Raw genomic sequence first — 17,596 nt, forward strand, 5'->3', positions numbered from 1 at the left:
AGGGTGGGGGGGTTGGGGGCGAGCGAGCGAGCGTGCGCGCACGCACACGCACGCACCGTATCGAGCCGCTGAACAGCACGGGGTCCTGCAGGATGATGGAAAGCCTCGAGCGTAGCAGGGAAAGCGGAATCTTGGAAATGTCGACATCGTCGATGGTGATGCTTCCTGCGGAAGAAGCGGAAGAATTTGTTTACGTGAAGGTGCAGCCCTGCGATGTCTTACTTTTGCCCCTGCAGCGTTCATTGGGCTTTGCCTGATAGGGTAGGGATGTATTTACACTATGAGACATCTCCTTTACCAGTGGCAAAATATAGTGATAGGGTTTTACCCTTTCAACTGGTACAAAAACTGACACCTTTATACAAGGCACACTCTGATAGTGTACTGTTTTTGAGTTGTACGCCTTTTGGCGTCATCTGGTCCAACACCAATGGAGGCTGGGCTCTAAGAAAAGCTGTCTCGGGTGTGGACCAATCAATTTCAAGGACAGTGCATATCATTGTCATCATCAGAGTTGTTTCTTTTTGTTTGCATTTTGACTGCTTGTGTTGTGGTTATTGCAAACATGATGCCTTGTATAAAGGTGTCAGTTTTTGTACCAGTTGAAAGGGTAAAAACCTATTACTATAGGGTGGGGATGGTTTCGCTTTATTTCCATGTGTTTGGGTGATTTGTTTATCTTTTTTGTACTTTGCACTCCCTATCGTGTTTTTGTACCGTTTGTTGTCATAACCTTCTTACCTGCCCCTACTGGGCAACTGTGAAAAAAATCTTTAAAGCTCATCAGATTCATCTTCTTGGTTCTTTCGGTAAAGTCACGTAGAAGGGAAGTAATAAAATAATAAAAATAAAACATAAGTTATTATTTTATTACTTCCCTTCTACGTGACTTTACCGAAAGAACCAAGAAGATGAATCCCTGCAGTCACGAAAGCTTTAAATCGAAAGCTCATCAGATTCTTCCAGAATAAATATATATTCCGATTCTGATTGTATCATTACGTCGTTCAGCAGCTATTGCTTGCCATTGGTACACGTACCCAATTGGCAATAAAATGTTCACTCCGGTCAGAGTTGGGAATGGCCTTGAGACGTTGTAGAAGGTAAAAGTACACGCCATTTACTCGCAGAAAGACCTCCGCTAGAGGAAGCCCCCCAAGAGAGCCCATCTAAAGGATATTTTTCTCCCACTCTTCCACACTATCTAGACATCTTGGAAGAGGTTGGATTACCGGCAATTTATGCCACCACACGTGCACTGCCGATCATCTGACTGGTGTACCAATTTATACTGTTAGGGGGAGGGGGGAGGGGAAAAAGAAACTTGCCCCTTGTTTCTACTCCCGTGTCGGGAGATCGAAATGAACCGGCGACCTCTGATGAGCAAGTCCAGCCTGGTGCCAAGAGTTACACAACGCCTTTGTTGATGTAATTACAGCAATTACCGAGCCACGAAATGCATTGCGTGCCTGCTGCTTGCGTGTCGAGTTGACACTGAATTGTTACCGCAGTCAAAGCGAACAGCCTACCGTGATTAATGCAGGCGAATGGATTCCATATGGCCTGATCCTAATCCAACAAGGAAAATGCGCCCGACGCACTGATTACTCATGCAAAGAACATGCATTAAAGAACATCCGTAACCAATGGTCTGTTGCGAGTAATCGTAACGTCCATCCACTGAAATCCTCTGCGGGTAAAAATGCAAATACTGTGTCCCATAAAATTAGCCCAAACAGTTGTGGCAGCGGTGCTTGCATTTAGAGCGATAAGGCAGCAGATTCGATGACCTTCTGCTAGATGTAATGAGCTGTAGGTTATTTATTTATTTTAAGAGCAGCAAGCACATCGATAACATGTTATTGTTATGCAAGGGAGAGTCAATGTCACTTGATGTATTAGTTACAGTGTTACACAACTGAAGGGGGAAAAAAGGTTGGGTTTCTTTAAACCAGATTTTGGAATCTTGCCTGTGAGAACGTGAAAAAGATATAAACGTATACTTTTAATAAATCAGGTTCATTTTAAAAGTATTTGGGAAGGTAGAAAATGCTAATTATGACCCACTTGTAACATTCTTGATATATCCGAACACAATAAAATAAACCATAGAAATTTTCAGTAATGTCATATTCGCCTCCACCCATGTTCAGAACCCCCGCATGTCAGACTGACTGATTGTTCAGCCACTGTGTAGACCACAATGCTTCTCTCTCTCTGCTGCTCCACTTGGGGAGTGCCTTCTCCCATCATCTCGTTTCCTAAATTCTCATAACCTTGCTTAATTCTAGAATAGTAGTCAACTGTTATCTATTACAACATTAAGAGTGCTGTTTGTTGCTGGAAGCCTGACATTTTGGTCTGTGGGCTCTGTTGCCCAGTAACTATGATAAAAAAATCTTTATAAATAAAGACCTTCATCTGTATGTCTCAAAAACCTCCAGGGTACTTCCCGACAAGGTAGAAAGCTGAAATGTGGTACATAAGTAGATTTTAGGACACAAACAACAGGAAAAATATGAAAATCCAAGATTTGTATTTGAAGGCCCCCAAATCTCGATTTTAAATGCCCCATAAACATATTTGTGCGTGCCATTCAGAAAGCGTTCAAAATATAACATTGCGTCATTTCAGTTTAATAGAACGTTAAACAGCAAATACAATGAAAGCGATAATCATTGTTCTATCTTTTATTGTTTTTGAGATATTTCGGATTAAAGTGGGTTTAAATGAAAAAATACACATTTTATGATGTTCAAATCAGAATAATTCGAAAACGGTAAAAGATATTAGTTTCCCCTCATAGAGTATTACGTTCATACAATTTTGTTCTTTCTCATAAAAAAATTAAGTGGTTTCTGATGGGAATGTCTTTCACTATAAGAAGTTGAATCAAGTCGTCAACAATTTGTGTTTTTTGTGAAAAACTACACATTTTTGTAGTAGTTGTTAGTGTCTGATCATATCAGCTTACTTATTATATTTTTAGAAAACTTTAGTCTGACGAAGACAGGCCTTATGAACGAGTAATAAATAAAATACCATAATGTAATTTCTGGTCGAAAGATACATCTCGTTTTTAAAACGTAAACCAAAGCCGGTCACAGTGGAGAGAGCATTGATGTAAGAAGCAATTTCAAAGAGTAAATAAAATCAATCGAAATCCCGTTTTGCCCACTAAACAGAACGGTTATAGGAAATAACAAACCGACGTTTAAGAGGCAGAGAGGTAAAATACATCTTGACGATTTCCTTTAAAATACAAACTGGTGCCTTTAGTTTTCACTTTTTCTTACGCGTGACGCACTGACCACTCATTAATCAACCGCCTTCAAAAGCTGAGCTCACCAATTTGTGACTCAGAGCCCTGATAAAATCAATGTCCATAAGGCATGTAACACAAGCTGCAATGTACGACTGATATATCATTACATAATAAAGAGTACATGTGCATAAATATAAACCTTAAAATAAAATGGTAACATAGTTGTACCATTTAAATACCATGTTATCCAGATTTTAAGATAGGCTGGAAAAATAAGATGCACCTGAAATTTGTGCCCAGTCTCAATAAACTTATGTAAATGTAATTTTCTGCACGCACACTGGATAATAAGATGCACCAACAACTCTTGATGTTTAATACAGAAGGGAAAATTTCCCTTATAAATCGAAGAATACGGGAACTCAAATTGTGAACAACTGGTGATGACAAAATCGAAGCATTTGACAAAAGGAGAGCTTGTTTATGATGGCGTAATGATGCATCAATATTAACATTGATACTTAAGCTCACGATACATGCAATTAATCATGCGTGTAAGAATCAATGTGTGTAGATTTATACATGTTGTATGTAATGGGGTCTAGTAACCCCTGAATATGCCATAGGTGGCATAATGTTAAACACTTAGTTCGTGAATTAAATCACAACCCTGATTCACGACAATCCATGAAGCCGCTGGGGAAGGGTGAATTTTTACACAACTATTCTTTTTTTTAGACCTTCAATCGAGTTTATACTTTATAATCTCCATATATATAAAAGGCAAAGTTGTGAATATGTGTCTGTTCAAAATGTTTAGCGTACTTCCCGACATGCAACAAACTGCAAATTTGCCATGTGGGTACTTTCCAGACTGTACACCATGCAAAAATTATAAAAAATTAACCCGTAAAAACAAAGTTTTTCACTATAAATTCTTTATATGCGTGGCGGCTAGAGCCCTCTCGTCCTCTGGCTTGAGATGGCTGCCACCTATGGGTCAGATGAATGGCTGCCACCATTAAGCAATTGGTAATTAAATATAAAAAAAAATCCTAAAAAGTGTAAAATTTTGGAAAAATTTTTTCACGAAAATACATTGTCACGCACAACGAGTCTGTGTGCAAAATGTCAGCTCGATTGGATCACGGGAAGTGGGTTAAAAAACGACCGAAAGATTTGCACGGTGGTAAGCAAGCAAGCAAGCAAGTGAACTTAATATAAAGGATTTCAAAATACACTTTAGTTTTGGGGGGGGGAGCTCAATAATGCATACATTTTTTGCACGGCTGTGACGTCAAATCTGTCACGTGACCCACGCATGTGGAAGCGTAACGCATTGTAGTGTAGTGGTTAGCGCGCTGCACTACAAACCCGGCGACCCGAGTTCGATTCCCGCTCACGGCCACCACCAGTGACGATTATTTGAACCGGTCCTGGGCCTCCCCTAGGTCGACTCAGCCTCAAACGAGTAACTGCTGTGGTGTGTGAACATTGCCACTGGGGAGATAGAGGCGGCCGGGCGTGCTGCTGTCACCCACCGACTCGTTATATATATTTTAAAAGGGTTCCAATTTCCTAGTCCAAATTGTGCATAGTCGAAGCGAGAATGCGTGGCAAGCTGAGAATGGAATTGGGTTTGCGATTGCCACATGACAGGCCGTTATTGTTATGCTTCGTGACGTGTGTCTATCGTGTTCACATTACCCACGGTGCACGGCTAACCTTTACACTGGCTCAGTGCTTTACTGGGTCACCTATTGTTTGCGTGTCTCTCCTTTGAGATCAATTTAATAATGGAACAAAACAAATGTTTTATGTTTTAAAGCCCGCTATGTAGTCATGCAAGCAGTGGCAGATAATGTTATTTCATGCCCACTGGGCAAGGCATTTTCAGTTGCTTTTAAGGTTTCCTCAAGACTCTGTGAGCAGTCACATATTGATCTGGATACGACTCAGCAAGAGCTGCTGCATATGGATGGAGGAGAGTCCAAAGTAATTTCAAGTCGGCTTCCCTCTGAACACACATTGGCCGTGCTATAAGCCACGAAGACTAAATACAGAGGTGGACACGTGGAACACGGAGACATTTGCAGAAGTCGTCAGAGAGAGGCTGATAATAACGGTGATATGGGTCACCTCTCACCGTCAAAGATATCCAGCATTCGGAAGAGAGCCAGCGACAGAGAGGACTTGCCGCTGCCGGTCCGCCCACAAATCCCAACCTGGATTAGAAAAAAAACACATTTTCATCACGGACGGATTATACACTATACAATAGATAACTCAGTTCAAATTTGTGAGTGTCCAGTGATCCCAATTACACTTTTCACATTCACGACAATCCATCGTATTTCACAAAGGTTCTGCATAATACCACATACAATATGTAGTGGCAATATTTTATGTACAGAGTTACAAATAAAATATCCAATGTGCTTGAGCCTAATCACCCGACGTCCATTTCCCAGCCACGTCTAACGTGAAAGACGAGCGACATCTAAACCATTCTTGGCCACGACCTTCACCAACCCGCACTGACCAACGTGAGGAAATATATTCAAACAAACCCAATGACCGACACGTCGTGTTGGGGGGAAGCCTTCCTCCAGCAGTGGAAGGGCTGTAAATATATATTTTTAAATTTTCCTTACCATCAATTACCTAACAACTAAATTAATGCAAATACTAATTAATCACGATTTAAAGCTTTCGTGACTGCAGGGATTCATCTTCTTGGTTCTTTCGGTTAAGTCACGTAGAAGGGAAACAATAAAATAATAAAAATAAAACATAATAAAATAATTCTCACGACGTTTCGGCCACTACGCAAGCAGCCGTCCTCAGGTGAAGACCAGGTCTGTTCAGACGCTGTCTCCCCGACAGACCTGGTCTTCACCTGAGGATGGCTGCCTGCGTTGTGGCCGAAACGTCGTGAGAATTATTTTATTATGTTTTATTTTTATTATTTTATTATTTCCCTTCTACGTGACTTTACCGAAAGAACCAAGAAGACGAATTAATCAGCTGGCTTAAATATGAGCTGCTTAATATTATGCACAGCACCGTCACCATTCTGCATTCTGGTTACCCAAAGAAAAAAGAGTTTAAAATCGTGCGAGACACTATCAGTGTTTTTCTATATCAGCAAGGCAAGCAACATATGAGAGGCCACAGAGATCGAATTGAGAAAACAAGCGTCAATATTCAATAATGCCAAGGGTAAGTCGATGCAGTATTCCACCAGAGAGCTGCACTTTGCAATAAAATACCAGAGGCTATATGGTGCGGACGCCGGAAGGTTGTGCTGCGTTTATTATTTCACCCAGCAAAGTACACGGGATGTCCTCTAGGTATGAAGAGCAGCATGCGTGCATGTGTTTGTGTGTATGTGCGTACGTGGGGAGCGGTAGTGCAGTGGTTAGTGCGCTGCGCTATGAACCCAGTGAGTTGAGTTTATTTTAACACGTAGGCTTTCGCGACAAATGTTATTCATAATATAGGTTTTTGGGTCAGATCGCGTTATTTATAAATGTGTCGTAACCCTCCACCACCCGACACGGCCAAACAGTAAAAAATGTGTCACGTTTTCAAAGGACGGTGGGCTAAAAAAGTCAATTAATTTGTCCTTTGGAAACGTGACACATTTTTTACTGTTTGGCCGTGTCGGGTGGTGGAGGGTTACGACACAATTATAAATAACGCGATCTGACCCAAAAAACTATATTATGAGTTGAGCTTGATTCCTGCTCATGCGCAAACACCAGTGACGATTATCTAAATTGGTTCTGGGCCTCTCCTAGGTTGACTCAGCCACAAATGAGTACTTGGTGCGGTGTGTAAACATCGCCACTGGGGATACAACGGCGACCAGGCGTGGTGCTGGTCATCCATCCTATCGTGTGCCGTTCCGGCCTTGATAGGTGCTCACTCAGAGCCCTTACCCCAAAAGTCTGTTAAAGGCTATATGGGGGATTTTTGTATACGTATGTATTCACTGAAGAGACAGCGATTTATGGGCATAGTTCCAGTCACACCACACCCTAATGCTCTGTGCATATCTTAATAGGTGCTCGCTACACAGCGCATGCCACAACAGTATTATAATGGGTATGTGTGGGATCTTTTGTGCGCGTATGTTTTAAGAGGTGTGTCTGCATCTTGCAATCGTCCTGCTCCTATGGGTTCACATTCGTTTTAAAGGGCCACTGTTGCGGTTCTCAAATGAAATCTATTGTCAATGTTGACTGTGCACTAAAATGTCCATCTGGAGGTTCGCAAGACCCTTTTCTGAGGACGTGGAGTGGGGTAGGAGGCAGCTTGCATCGCAAGTCTCGCTGCTGGAGGTGGCGCGCATGCATGCGTGCCTTGGAGTCCACACTCCCCACATGACCTCGGTATGTTACATGTGCGGGGGGGGGACTCTTTTTGTACTTGTCACTGCTGTAAGAGGCACCAGTGCTGCACACTGATCTTGTCATTATTATTCGTTGTATTTAAGATGTTTCGGCGGAAATCAGTGTAACGCTAATACGAATCATGTGCCGTAAAACTGAATTACATTATTGTAATAAGATAGACTGCTGAGACGCTTCTGCTACAGAGTTAATAACTGAATTCTCAATTGCAGATGAGTTCACGTTCAAATTTTTTTTAATGAAAATGTTCCCATTTACATTGCCCTTTAATAGATTTTGTTTTACCTTTCAATGTCAGTATTAAAATAGAATATTACCGGCGACGAAACGTGTTAAGTTTCGCACCGGTAATGAGAACTCACTGGTGCGTACTGTGCATGTTACTGCGAAAACGCTGGTGCCGAAGCCCCAGCGCAGGTTTCAAAACAGTGGCAGATTCTCTTAAAAGTTCGCCACGTCACTTCAACGAACACCCATAACCATCTTCTTGGTTCTTTCGGTAAAGTCACGTAGAAGTAATAAAATTAAATGTTTTTATTGTGTTAAAATTGTATTATTTTATTATTTCCCTGATGAATCCCTGCAGTCACGAAAGCTTTAAATTGAAACCCATAACTATATTCAACCTTTCCTCATATACATAGCGGGGGGGGGGGGGGGGGGGCGGGGGTAGCTTGAGGAGAAAGGGTGATAGACAAAAGTACATCCTATCATTGTTTATTCCGTTGAGCATTCAACATTCATTTGACGTTTGTTTAACATTGACGGCGTCACGCCACCCCCTCCGTTGTCGACAAGGTCAGCTACAGGGTGTCTGTGAGAGTATTTAAATATAATCGGTGGTGAGTGTGAATTCACACATGGTGTGACGCTCGCTCACCTTCTGCCCTGGCTGGATGACTGAGCTGAGGTTCTTGAGGACAGGCTTGAGGGAGGCATCATAGCGAGCGGACAGCCGATTGATCTTGATCTCCCCACGGTGTGGCCAGTCCTCTGGCACGGCGTGCGGGTCTGCAACAAGGGACGGCTTGAACTCAGCTGCCAGGTTTCATACATCAATGATAAACTAAACTTTTTTGTTTTTTTTTACCAGATAAGGCCCACTGAGCTATATAGATATTTTTTACAGAAGAGACACGGCCACAAATGATAGCTCAACGAAGTGGCTTATCACGTGGAAATGTATCGCAGCCAAATACTCCAATCGCATGTTGATTCTAAATGTGGAAGAAAAAATGTGGAAGGAAAAACCGGAGGACCGAGGTAAAAATCTACGCAACTACGGGGAGAGAGCCACGCAACTTCCAAATATACAGGCATCAGGGTCGGGATAGAACCCACAACCTCACGTATACCAGGCGAGGTAGTTAACATCTTGCGACTATCAGACCCACGGTGGCACAGCCAGAGGTTAATTTCTTTGTGGATATATTTTCCAGGTCACTGGTATAAGGTGGAATTTGACCATTAGCAACAGCTATAATGAGAAGTATACTGGATGTGGTGTTCTGGGAGAAGAAGTATAACCTGGACAGACCCAGATGAACTTAATTCCGGAGAACTATGCTCCTGTGCTTAGCAAGAGCCGTAGAACGAGGGCAATTTTGAAACAGGTATGACCCTATCTTGACTTTTATCAATCTACTGCTAAATGAGGGGCCTCCCTATATCCTACAAGTTCAAGGGGTCAATTGACCATACTTCACTGCACTGGTCAGTCCAGGTTGGAAAAGGCGAGGAGCAATAGAATAATGGATTTTGATTACACTGCCCTCTGCTGCACCCAACAAAGCCAGCAACACCTATTGTACGCATGGTGGTCACGCGTCCATCGCACAACTTTTCAGCCAACATCCCTGCTTACGTTCCTGTATTTCATGCGATCGGGTGATCTCTGGGTGATTTGGCCATACATAACGTACACAGCGGCAGTAGAATACAGCACAGAGCAGAATTGCCCTCGAATGCCATGGGTACTCCCAGTGATGAGAACGCGAAGGCAAGCGCCTTTGTTTTACTGAGCCACAGTTCTGCTGGCTCCATGGCAGCTGAACGTGCACTGCAGCACTCACATTGCTAAGGAAAAAAGAAGTATAAGTTATTTTGGAACGAGTAAAAGTTTTTTTTTCTCTTGAAACAACGGTTGATATTTCGGCAGTGTTCGTATTGTACACCTTTTACCAAATCACCCTTAATGTCTCTGATCGCGTCAAATCTCGGAAGCTAGGTAGGGTTGAGCTTGGATATGGCTTAGATGGGTGACCACCACGCACAGCAGGTTAGTCAAGGTTGCTCGGGGATGGGGGCGGAAAGTGGTGGGCAGCAGAGGACAGTGCAGCAGCAACATTCATTGTTCTACTGTACTTCTATGCTCCTGCATCCATGAACCCCGCCTTTATCGACTCGCACTGACTAGTGTGGGTGAGGTATGGTCATGTATACCCAATGCTGCGCATGGCATACAGAGGCACTATTCCAGCAGTGGATTGATAAAGAGGCTGTAGATGTACACGTGCACACTTAAATTAGCACTGAGAGTGCCAATAGGGATGTATTCCATCATTATTTACCGCTTTCACGTTCCTGTTCAGGACTGTAAACTCGGTTTATATAACACTGCCAAATGCATGCCCTCTAAAAGAAATGAGGGTATCTTTATATAGTGTCACTTACATGCCAATACAGTAGGACTCACAAACAGTTGTCATGTTCAGTAGCATGGCCAAAATGTAATCATCAAATCACACTCAATGTAGTCACGTGACCCGTAAAAGGTAAAAGTGCCGCCCTGAAATTACCTGCTCATACCACCGCTGGCGGAAAGACCTCCAGGATAGAGAGCTTTAAATTGTTGACAATAGTTTTTATTACAACTCAACGCCGAGCCTGGCACAAATCGCCGATCACAGAATGGAGGAGGGAGTGGGAACAGAAACTACGCGAACGGCAGCAGCCCGATCTCGGTGCGACAGGTGCCCTACAAAAGGGGGGAAATTTGGGCTCACTGCCCCACTCAAGTGGGGTCATAGGTGGGGTCATATGCGGGGGGACATGAAGGTATATCATAAGAAGAGGGCATTTGGACGTATTGGCGGTACACCGGTGCAGCATAATAAACCGGTTCTCATAGAACAGTCTAAGAATCGAAATTTGAATAACCAAATCGTCGTGAGAATTTTGTTGTTTTATTATTATTATTTTATTATTTCCCTTCTACGTGACTTTACCGAAAGAACCAAGAATATGAATCCCTGCAGTCACGAAAGCTTTAAATCTAAATCCAAATCTGTTTTGTCAGTCTTTAATTGACCCCGTTGCCAAGTTTGACACGATTTGAAGGTTTATTCAGACTTTCAATTTTTTTTTCAAAATTGACCATTGATTTGGGTCCGTTGAATCGAGGAACCATCCGACCAAGTCTAGGACAGGAGACAAATCTGCCTTTGGAACACGGAGCTCATTGTCATCAGGTTGGGTACTATACGGCAACAGACTGTGAATCTTCGTGTTCAGATGCTCGTAACATTCGTCTGTCGACTGCTTCGACATCACGAGAACTGATTTTGATGCACCATGCAAGATTGTATGACCGTGGTTGCGAATCACGGTAAAATCATTCATTATTGCCAACATTTTGCTTTCATTTGACCTATTTTCCACAGTGGCCAGATGTCTTGGAAGAGATGGGCATACCCACACTTTACCCTTCCACACGCCAACTGCCATTTGACTAACCAGTGAACCTATTAATACTGCTGGATGGACAGAGACGGTGGGCGATTTCATGTTCACACTACTTCAACTGCCACCCCCGGAACATGGAATGTTACGACCTCCGGGCACAAAGTCTGGTGTGCTCACCATGACAGCACGGCGGCATCCCAATGTGATGTGTGTGTGCCCTGTATTATGACTTAAATCCTGTGCAAGGACATTGGCTTGTTGAGCGGGGGTGGGGGTGGGAGTCTAATTTAAGCTCAAAACTCACAGGGTTTCAAGTGGAAAACTCTCTGCTCTGCCAAGTGAGATTGAGTACAGAGTGCGCTGGGTAAAAGCTGACACACAATCTCCCCGCTGACTTTGGACGCAAAAGACAAGCACCGTTGCTCGAGGTCTTTCTTAAATAATGAAACAGGGATGTTTTATTCAATTTCCAAATGCAACAACGACATAATTTAAACCCGTTCAATATTCCATTTGAACGTTCGTGTGTTGTTATTCTCCCGCTGCATTGGAATGCGTTACATGTTTTTATTAATGTAATTTTTACAATGCAAGATAAGGTCAGGAATGCATTCAGAAATGTAGATTTGCATCCCATTTTCCAGTAAATGAATAGAAAATGCACCAATGCCTTTTGTAAAAGTCCATGTCAGAGGTCTAAACTCAAGCACAAATCGCATTATAAAAGTACACGACTGATTCTAGATTTGAAGCTTTCGTGACTACAAGGATTCATATTCTTAGGTTTTTTCGGTAAAGTCACGTAGGTAAAACATTTAAATTAATAAAAGTAAAATAAAAATAAAATAAAAATCACGACGTTTCGGAGGCAACACAAGCTTCCGTCTTCAGGTGGAACAGTCACAGCACAATAGCTGTATCAAGTGAGAGAAATTCCCAGAAAACCGTATTTGTATATACGACTGATACCAAGTCATATATCTATACAACAAATGGGGCAAGGGAACTGCATTGCATTTTCTGTAGGTAGAATACTTTATTTAAAAGGACCTATCAAATTTACATCGCCAAGGTCATAACGCGATGGGAAATATGTTACACTTCATTCTAGGCTGTGCACATTATCATATATTTAAAATATCCAAGAAATAATATCAACAAAAGTACAGTTGCATTACCTTAACATTGTCCTTCATGGAGTTTCTGGCCAAAATAAACACAGTTGAGATTAAGAGGTGTTTTACAATTATGCTCGCATGTTTGGGGACTGTGTTGTCTGCTCGAAGCCAGAGTTTGATCTTTAATACAAACAGAACTACTGGTCATGAAAACATCAGGGGATCAGAGACAAGTAACCCTCTGATCCTTGGGAGTGCATTCCAAAAATGAAAAAAATATATATATTTTTAAAAATGTCACACAAATTGTGCTCAGGGCTGCTTATGACAGAGGAGCATACACTTTTTGGAAAAAGTTTAAATCCTCACTGGCGCCTGGGCGGAGAGCATGAACTCTCTGCATGTAAGCACTCTACCAATATCACAAATCAATGTTCATTTTTCACGGGTGTGCCTCTGCTGCTTGAACCCAGGCACACAAAGGTGGTCAACAGAGGTGGGACAAAGTCATTGTTATGCAAGTCCAAGTCGAGTCGCAAGTCATCAAATTCATGACTCGAGTCTGACTCGAGTCCAAGTCACATGACTCGAGTCCACATCTCATAGGTGGGACAAAGTCATTGTTATGCAAGTCCAAGTCGAGTCGCAAGTCATCAAATTCATGACTCGAGTCTGACTCGAGTCCAAGTCACATGACTCGAGTCCACACCTCTGGTGGTCAATAACCACGATGCGTGTAGTGATCTGGCCACATCCAGTAAAACTACCGTTTATATCAGAGCACTTCAGGGCAATTTGTGATGTGCAAATCTCAACGTGAGTTAATGAGGATGCAGTTTATGAGCCAGTTATGGAGCGGTAAGCAATATATTGGCGGCCTCAGGCATTAAAACATTGCCAATTAAAAAAAAAATTCGTTTTAGTTTCTGCACACCGTTCGGTGTAGTGACACCGACTTGTCCCTAACATCTCTCATTTGACATGTTGTGCACGCTTGTCATCGCTCGAGAGTGAAGTTAAGTGGGAACCAATGTCACCTCTCATTTGCCCTGTGTGATGAAGCGGGCATTTATTTTAGTGGACTGTCGCAGTAAAATATATTTCTTTGCTGATTGGAGGAGGCCTTTATTGATTAGAGCTTTTAGTGTGTCGTAAATCTCTCTGGAATAGTCTAATTGATTCATTGATCATGTTAGGTATTGGCCATGCTGTTATTCGCACTGATTAGTCGGTGCCTTTGTCCCTCATTTTAACATGACAAAGTTGTGAATCTTCTTGGTTCTTTCGGTAAAGTCACGTAGAAGGAAAATAATAAAATAATAAAAATAAAACAGAATAAAATAATTCTCACGACGTTTCGGCCACAACGCAAGCAGCCGTCTTCAGGTGGAGAACAGGTCTGTCGAGAAGGCAGAGTCTGAATGAATGGACATTCAGACTCTGCCTTCTCGACAGACCTGTCCATTCAGACTCTGCCTTCTCGACAGACCTGTTCTCCACCTGAAAACGGCTGCTTGCGTTGTGGCCGAAACGTCGTGAGAATGATTTTATAATGTTTTATTTTTATTATTTTATTATTTCCCTTCTACGTGACTTTACCGAAAGAACCAAGAAGATGAATCCCTGCAGTCACGAAAGCTTTAAATCTAAAAGTTGTGAATGTATCGGCATTCGTGTGATATCAACAGCCAAATTGGCTGTAGTATAAGACCCCACATGCAATTCATTATTTCTGCCCATAGTTCATTCTCCAATCCAATACCCTGTGGCAATAGGTTCCATTTGCTTGTATTGAATATTTGCTTCAATATTTCATACTCTAGGTTTTTTTCGGTAAAGTCACGTAGTTAAAAATACATAATAAAATAACAATAATAGAAATTCAATTATTATATTTAATTTCTATTATTAGAATTTTATTTCTATTATTATTTCATTATTTATTTTTACCTACGTGACTTTCCAGAAAAAAAAACCTAAGAGTATGAATCCTTGCAGTCACGAAAGCTTCAAATCTAGAATTCAATATTTCAGGCAGCATATATAGTATAAATGTGGGTGCCATACGCGTCACTCCCTACTAAGGTGTAGCCATCCTCTTCAGCTCCCCGATGTGTTCCCGGGTCGTACCCTATGCTGCTCGGAAACAATGTTCTGACATTTCGCCCCACGCGCCGAGAGCTCCTTCAGGATATGAACATTCTAGTTCCCAAAGAAGGCTTTCGTATAGAGTATATAACACGTGCATAGGGGTTGTCTACAGCTGTTATATAAGAACATGTGAACGTTTATTTCCCCCCGGACAATTCAGTGCAAGCCCACGACATAGCGGAGCGATACGGCACACCCACCAACACCGACACAGTGGTGTTCTTTTTGTTGCTTTGGATTTTTTTTTAGTCAAGCCTCGGAGCCTCGACAACTCTTACTTTCCATACAGATGCCACCTGTGAAGGTATGCCGTTGACATTTGTGTGCTCTTTAAATGTTCAATTCATTTGAGCTCTGATTCTCTTTACCCTTACGGTTTAAGCTTTGAGTTTCCCAGGAGGCAAGGCGATAATACGGTTTTGGGGCAGCCTGTATAGGTGTTATATCGGAAATTGTAATAAAACTATTTTCCCCTTGAATGAGGAAGAGGAAGAGTCAGCAACTGTTATTTCTCACTGTGACGAATTGCTTTACCGGATGTTCAGTGTGTGTCGAAAGTGTCTATGCAAAGGGCACAAAATCTTGGATATAAAAAAATATATATACTCATTTTATTTATCGGGCGTATTATTCTGGAATGCACTATTTATGCATTGACATTTATAGTTTATTAGAGGGCCATGGAGCAGTGAAAAGAACAGAGTGAATGTAACAACATACACAAAAAATAGAAATGCACAACGTTTTGCTACAAAAGAAACCCCGAACGTGAAACTTAATAGATATGACAACAAATGTACATTAAACTAATGAAAAGCCAGACAAACGAATCAAATGTCAAACTGCAATTATCCGTTTCGCTTGTGCAAACGATTAATAACTCTTTCTTGAAAACGAGTGTGATTGTTACTTGTGGACATCTAATTTGGTAAAAGATAATTTCAATGTTGACCTCTTTGTCAATCCACCGTTGGATGAAGGCCTCCCCATGATGTGTCAGTTGCTTAACCATACTTCACCACACTAGTCATACTTCACCACACTAGTCAGTTGCTGGCGTTGGCCAGACATAGAACCGAGGTCACTGGGTATATCGACATGAATACAAGTTCACGAATGACTGATTAGCTTATCGCAACACAGGGGCCGTCCATAAATGACGTCACGCACCTAGGGGGGCAAGGGGGGTCAGATTTTTGTGACGAAGTGTGACGAGGGGGGGGGGGGGGTTGGGAAATGTGACGTCACATCAAAATGCGCAACTTTAAATAAATATAGAATTGTTATAACAACACTAATTGTTATAACAACACTCCTATAACATCAGAGTGCAGTGCCACATTAAATGACAAAAGTTTAAAGCGATTTAAAGCATGTTTTATTTTCAAAATTAAAATATGGTTTGGGGGGGGGGGCAGAGCTTTGTGACGTCATATTTGAGAGGGGGTCTGACTTTTTGTGACGCCGTGTGACGAGGAGGGGTGGGTCAAAAATCGTCTAAAATCGCGTGACGTCATTTATGGACGGCCCACACTTCACCTCGATAAAGATGTTTCAAAAGCCCAATATGTAAAGCAACATGTACGTGAATTCCCGGCGCTTAAAACGTATATAAAATACAAGCCATACTGTATAGGTTAAACAAAATAAAAACTTAAACTTGCGAGTTACCTGGGCTTCGCTCATCGTCCTCGATCTCCACCTTCATGAGGTTGTTGACTCTCTTTATGGCTTGCAGCTGCACCTCGATGTCGGCCAGGTTCCTTACCACCCAGTTCAGGTAGATGGACACCTGGTTAAAAGAAAGGTCAGTATTATCCTTGGATATATCGGCAGTGTGGATGAAAGTAGGCCAGTAATTTCAAAATTGTTCCAAAGATGCATGTTTTGAAATGTATCCGGCCGCGAATGTTAAATTCTGCGATTACCAGAAAGTACAGATTTCATTAATAAGTGAGTGATACATTCCTATGACAACATAATAATATGAGCCATATAGTAATGTGATGTGTGATGTGATTTAGAAATAACAGGGGGCCTGACGATTATAAAGGGTGGCATTGTCGGGAACCTAAGTAAGGTAACATCGCAAATCATCTTGTTCTTGAGGACCAACACCACAGACCGCGCTTAATAACACACAATGAGCCTTTTGCTCAACTGGGGCTAAAACAAACCCTTTGTGAATAAAAAATATTGAATATTAAATCTAACAAAGTGCAATATTTCCAAATCCATGGGATTACTCGTCAGTAATCCCATGGATTTGTAGGTTACCGACATGGGTGAAGTTTGCAGGGGGGGCAACGCCATGGCCAAACTGGGCAACTTTATTATTGATTTCCAGTAGTTTACAATTAAGATAAAATAAATAATTAATCTCGCTCGCGATTTCTAATGTAGGGGACAAAGCGAACCACCCCCCCCCCCCCCCAGTATAGTAGTCAAATTCCATCTATAGTAACAGGTAACTTCTCATAGGAAATACGTTTAACAGTTATGCAGGCATCTCCACAAACATTTACTTACTGTTCACATTTGAAAATGATGAAGGTGAAATGACAAACGCTGTGTGCCGGGTGGAAGTGAGCGTGTGATTGTACGCGCGTGGGCGAGTGATTTGTTCGCCGAGCATTTGGAAATCCCTTGCGGATTCATTATTTTGGTGTTCACAGATGGGAGTCCAGTTTATCCATTGCAAATTCATGCTCTAGGCACCAAGTAAACAGCCACACTCTAAGGATTTCATTACAACTCGCGAAATGCGTAACCTCCTTTGCCATCGCATTCATTAGCAATCTCCCATGAATGTCAATGAGGGTAGCCTTTTTAATGCCATTTATCAATGTACCTGCAATCAACTATGGTAATACAACCACGTAACGTTTTTTGACATGACTCCTGTATCGATGGACACACGGGATGGAATCCCATTGGCATATTCTGGCACAATGTCCCAG

General features: G+C 42.0%; 1 protein-coding gene across 1 annotated transcript in view; it reads right to left on the reverse strand.

The window, feature by feature from the left end:
• The window catches only part of LOC144720450 (ATP-binding cassette sub-family C member 8-like), a 71,771-nt gene that overhangs the window by 423 nt on the left and 53,752 nt on the right, over positions 1-17,596 (reverse strand). Inside the window, exons 28-31 of the mRNA XM_078597252.1 lie at positions 16,308-16,428; positions 8,564-8,694; positions 5,412-5,490; positions 57-165 (exon numbers count right to left, since the gene is read on the reverse strand). Of these exons, the coding sequence (XP_078453378.1) occupies positions 57-165; positions 5,412-5,490; positions 8,564-8,694; positions 16,308-16,428 (440 nt within the window). The remainder of the gene's footprint in view (positions 1-56; positions 166-5,411; positions 5,491-8,563; positions 8,695-16,307; positions 16,429-17,596) is intronic.

Source organism: Lampetra planeri, chromosome 8, assembly GCF_965212315.1.
Source record: "Lampetra planeri chromosome 8, kcLamPlan1.2.h2, whole genome shotgun sequence".
Taxonomy (NCBI): domain Eukaryota; kingdom Metazoa; phylum Chordata; class Hyperoartia; order Petromyzontiformes; family Petromyzontidae; genus Lampetra; species Lampetra planeri.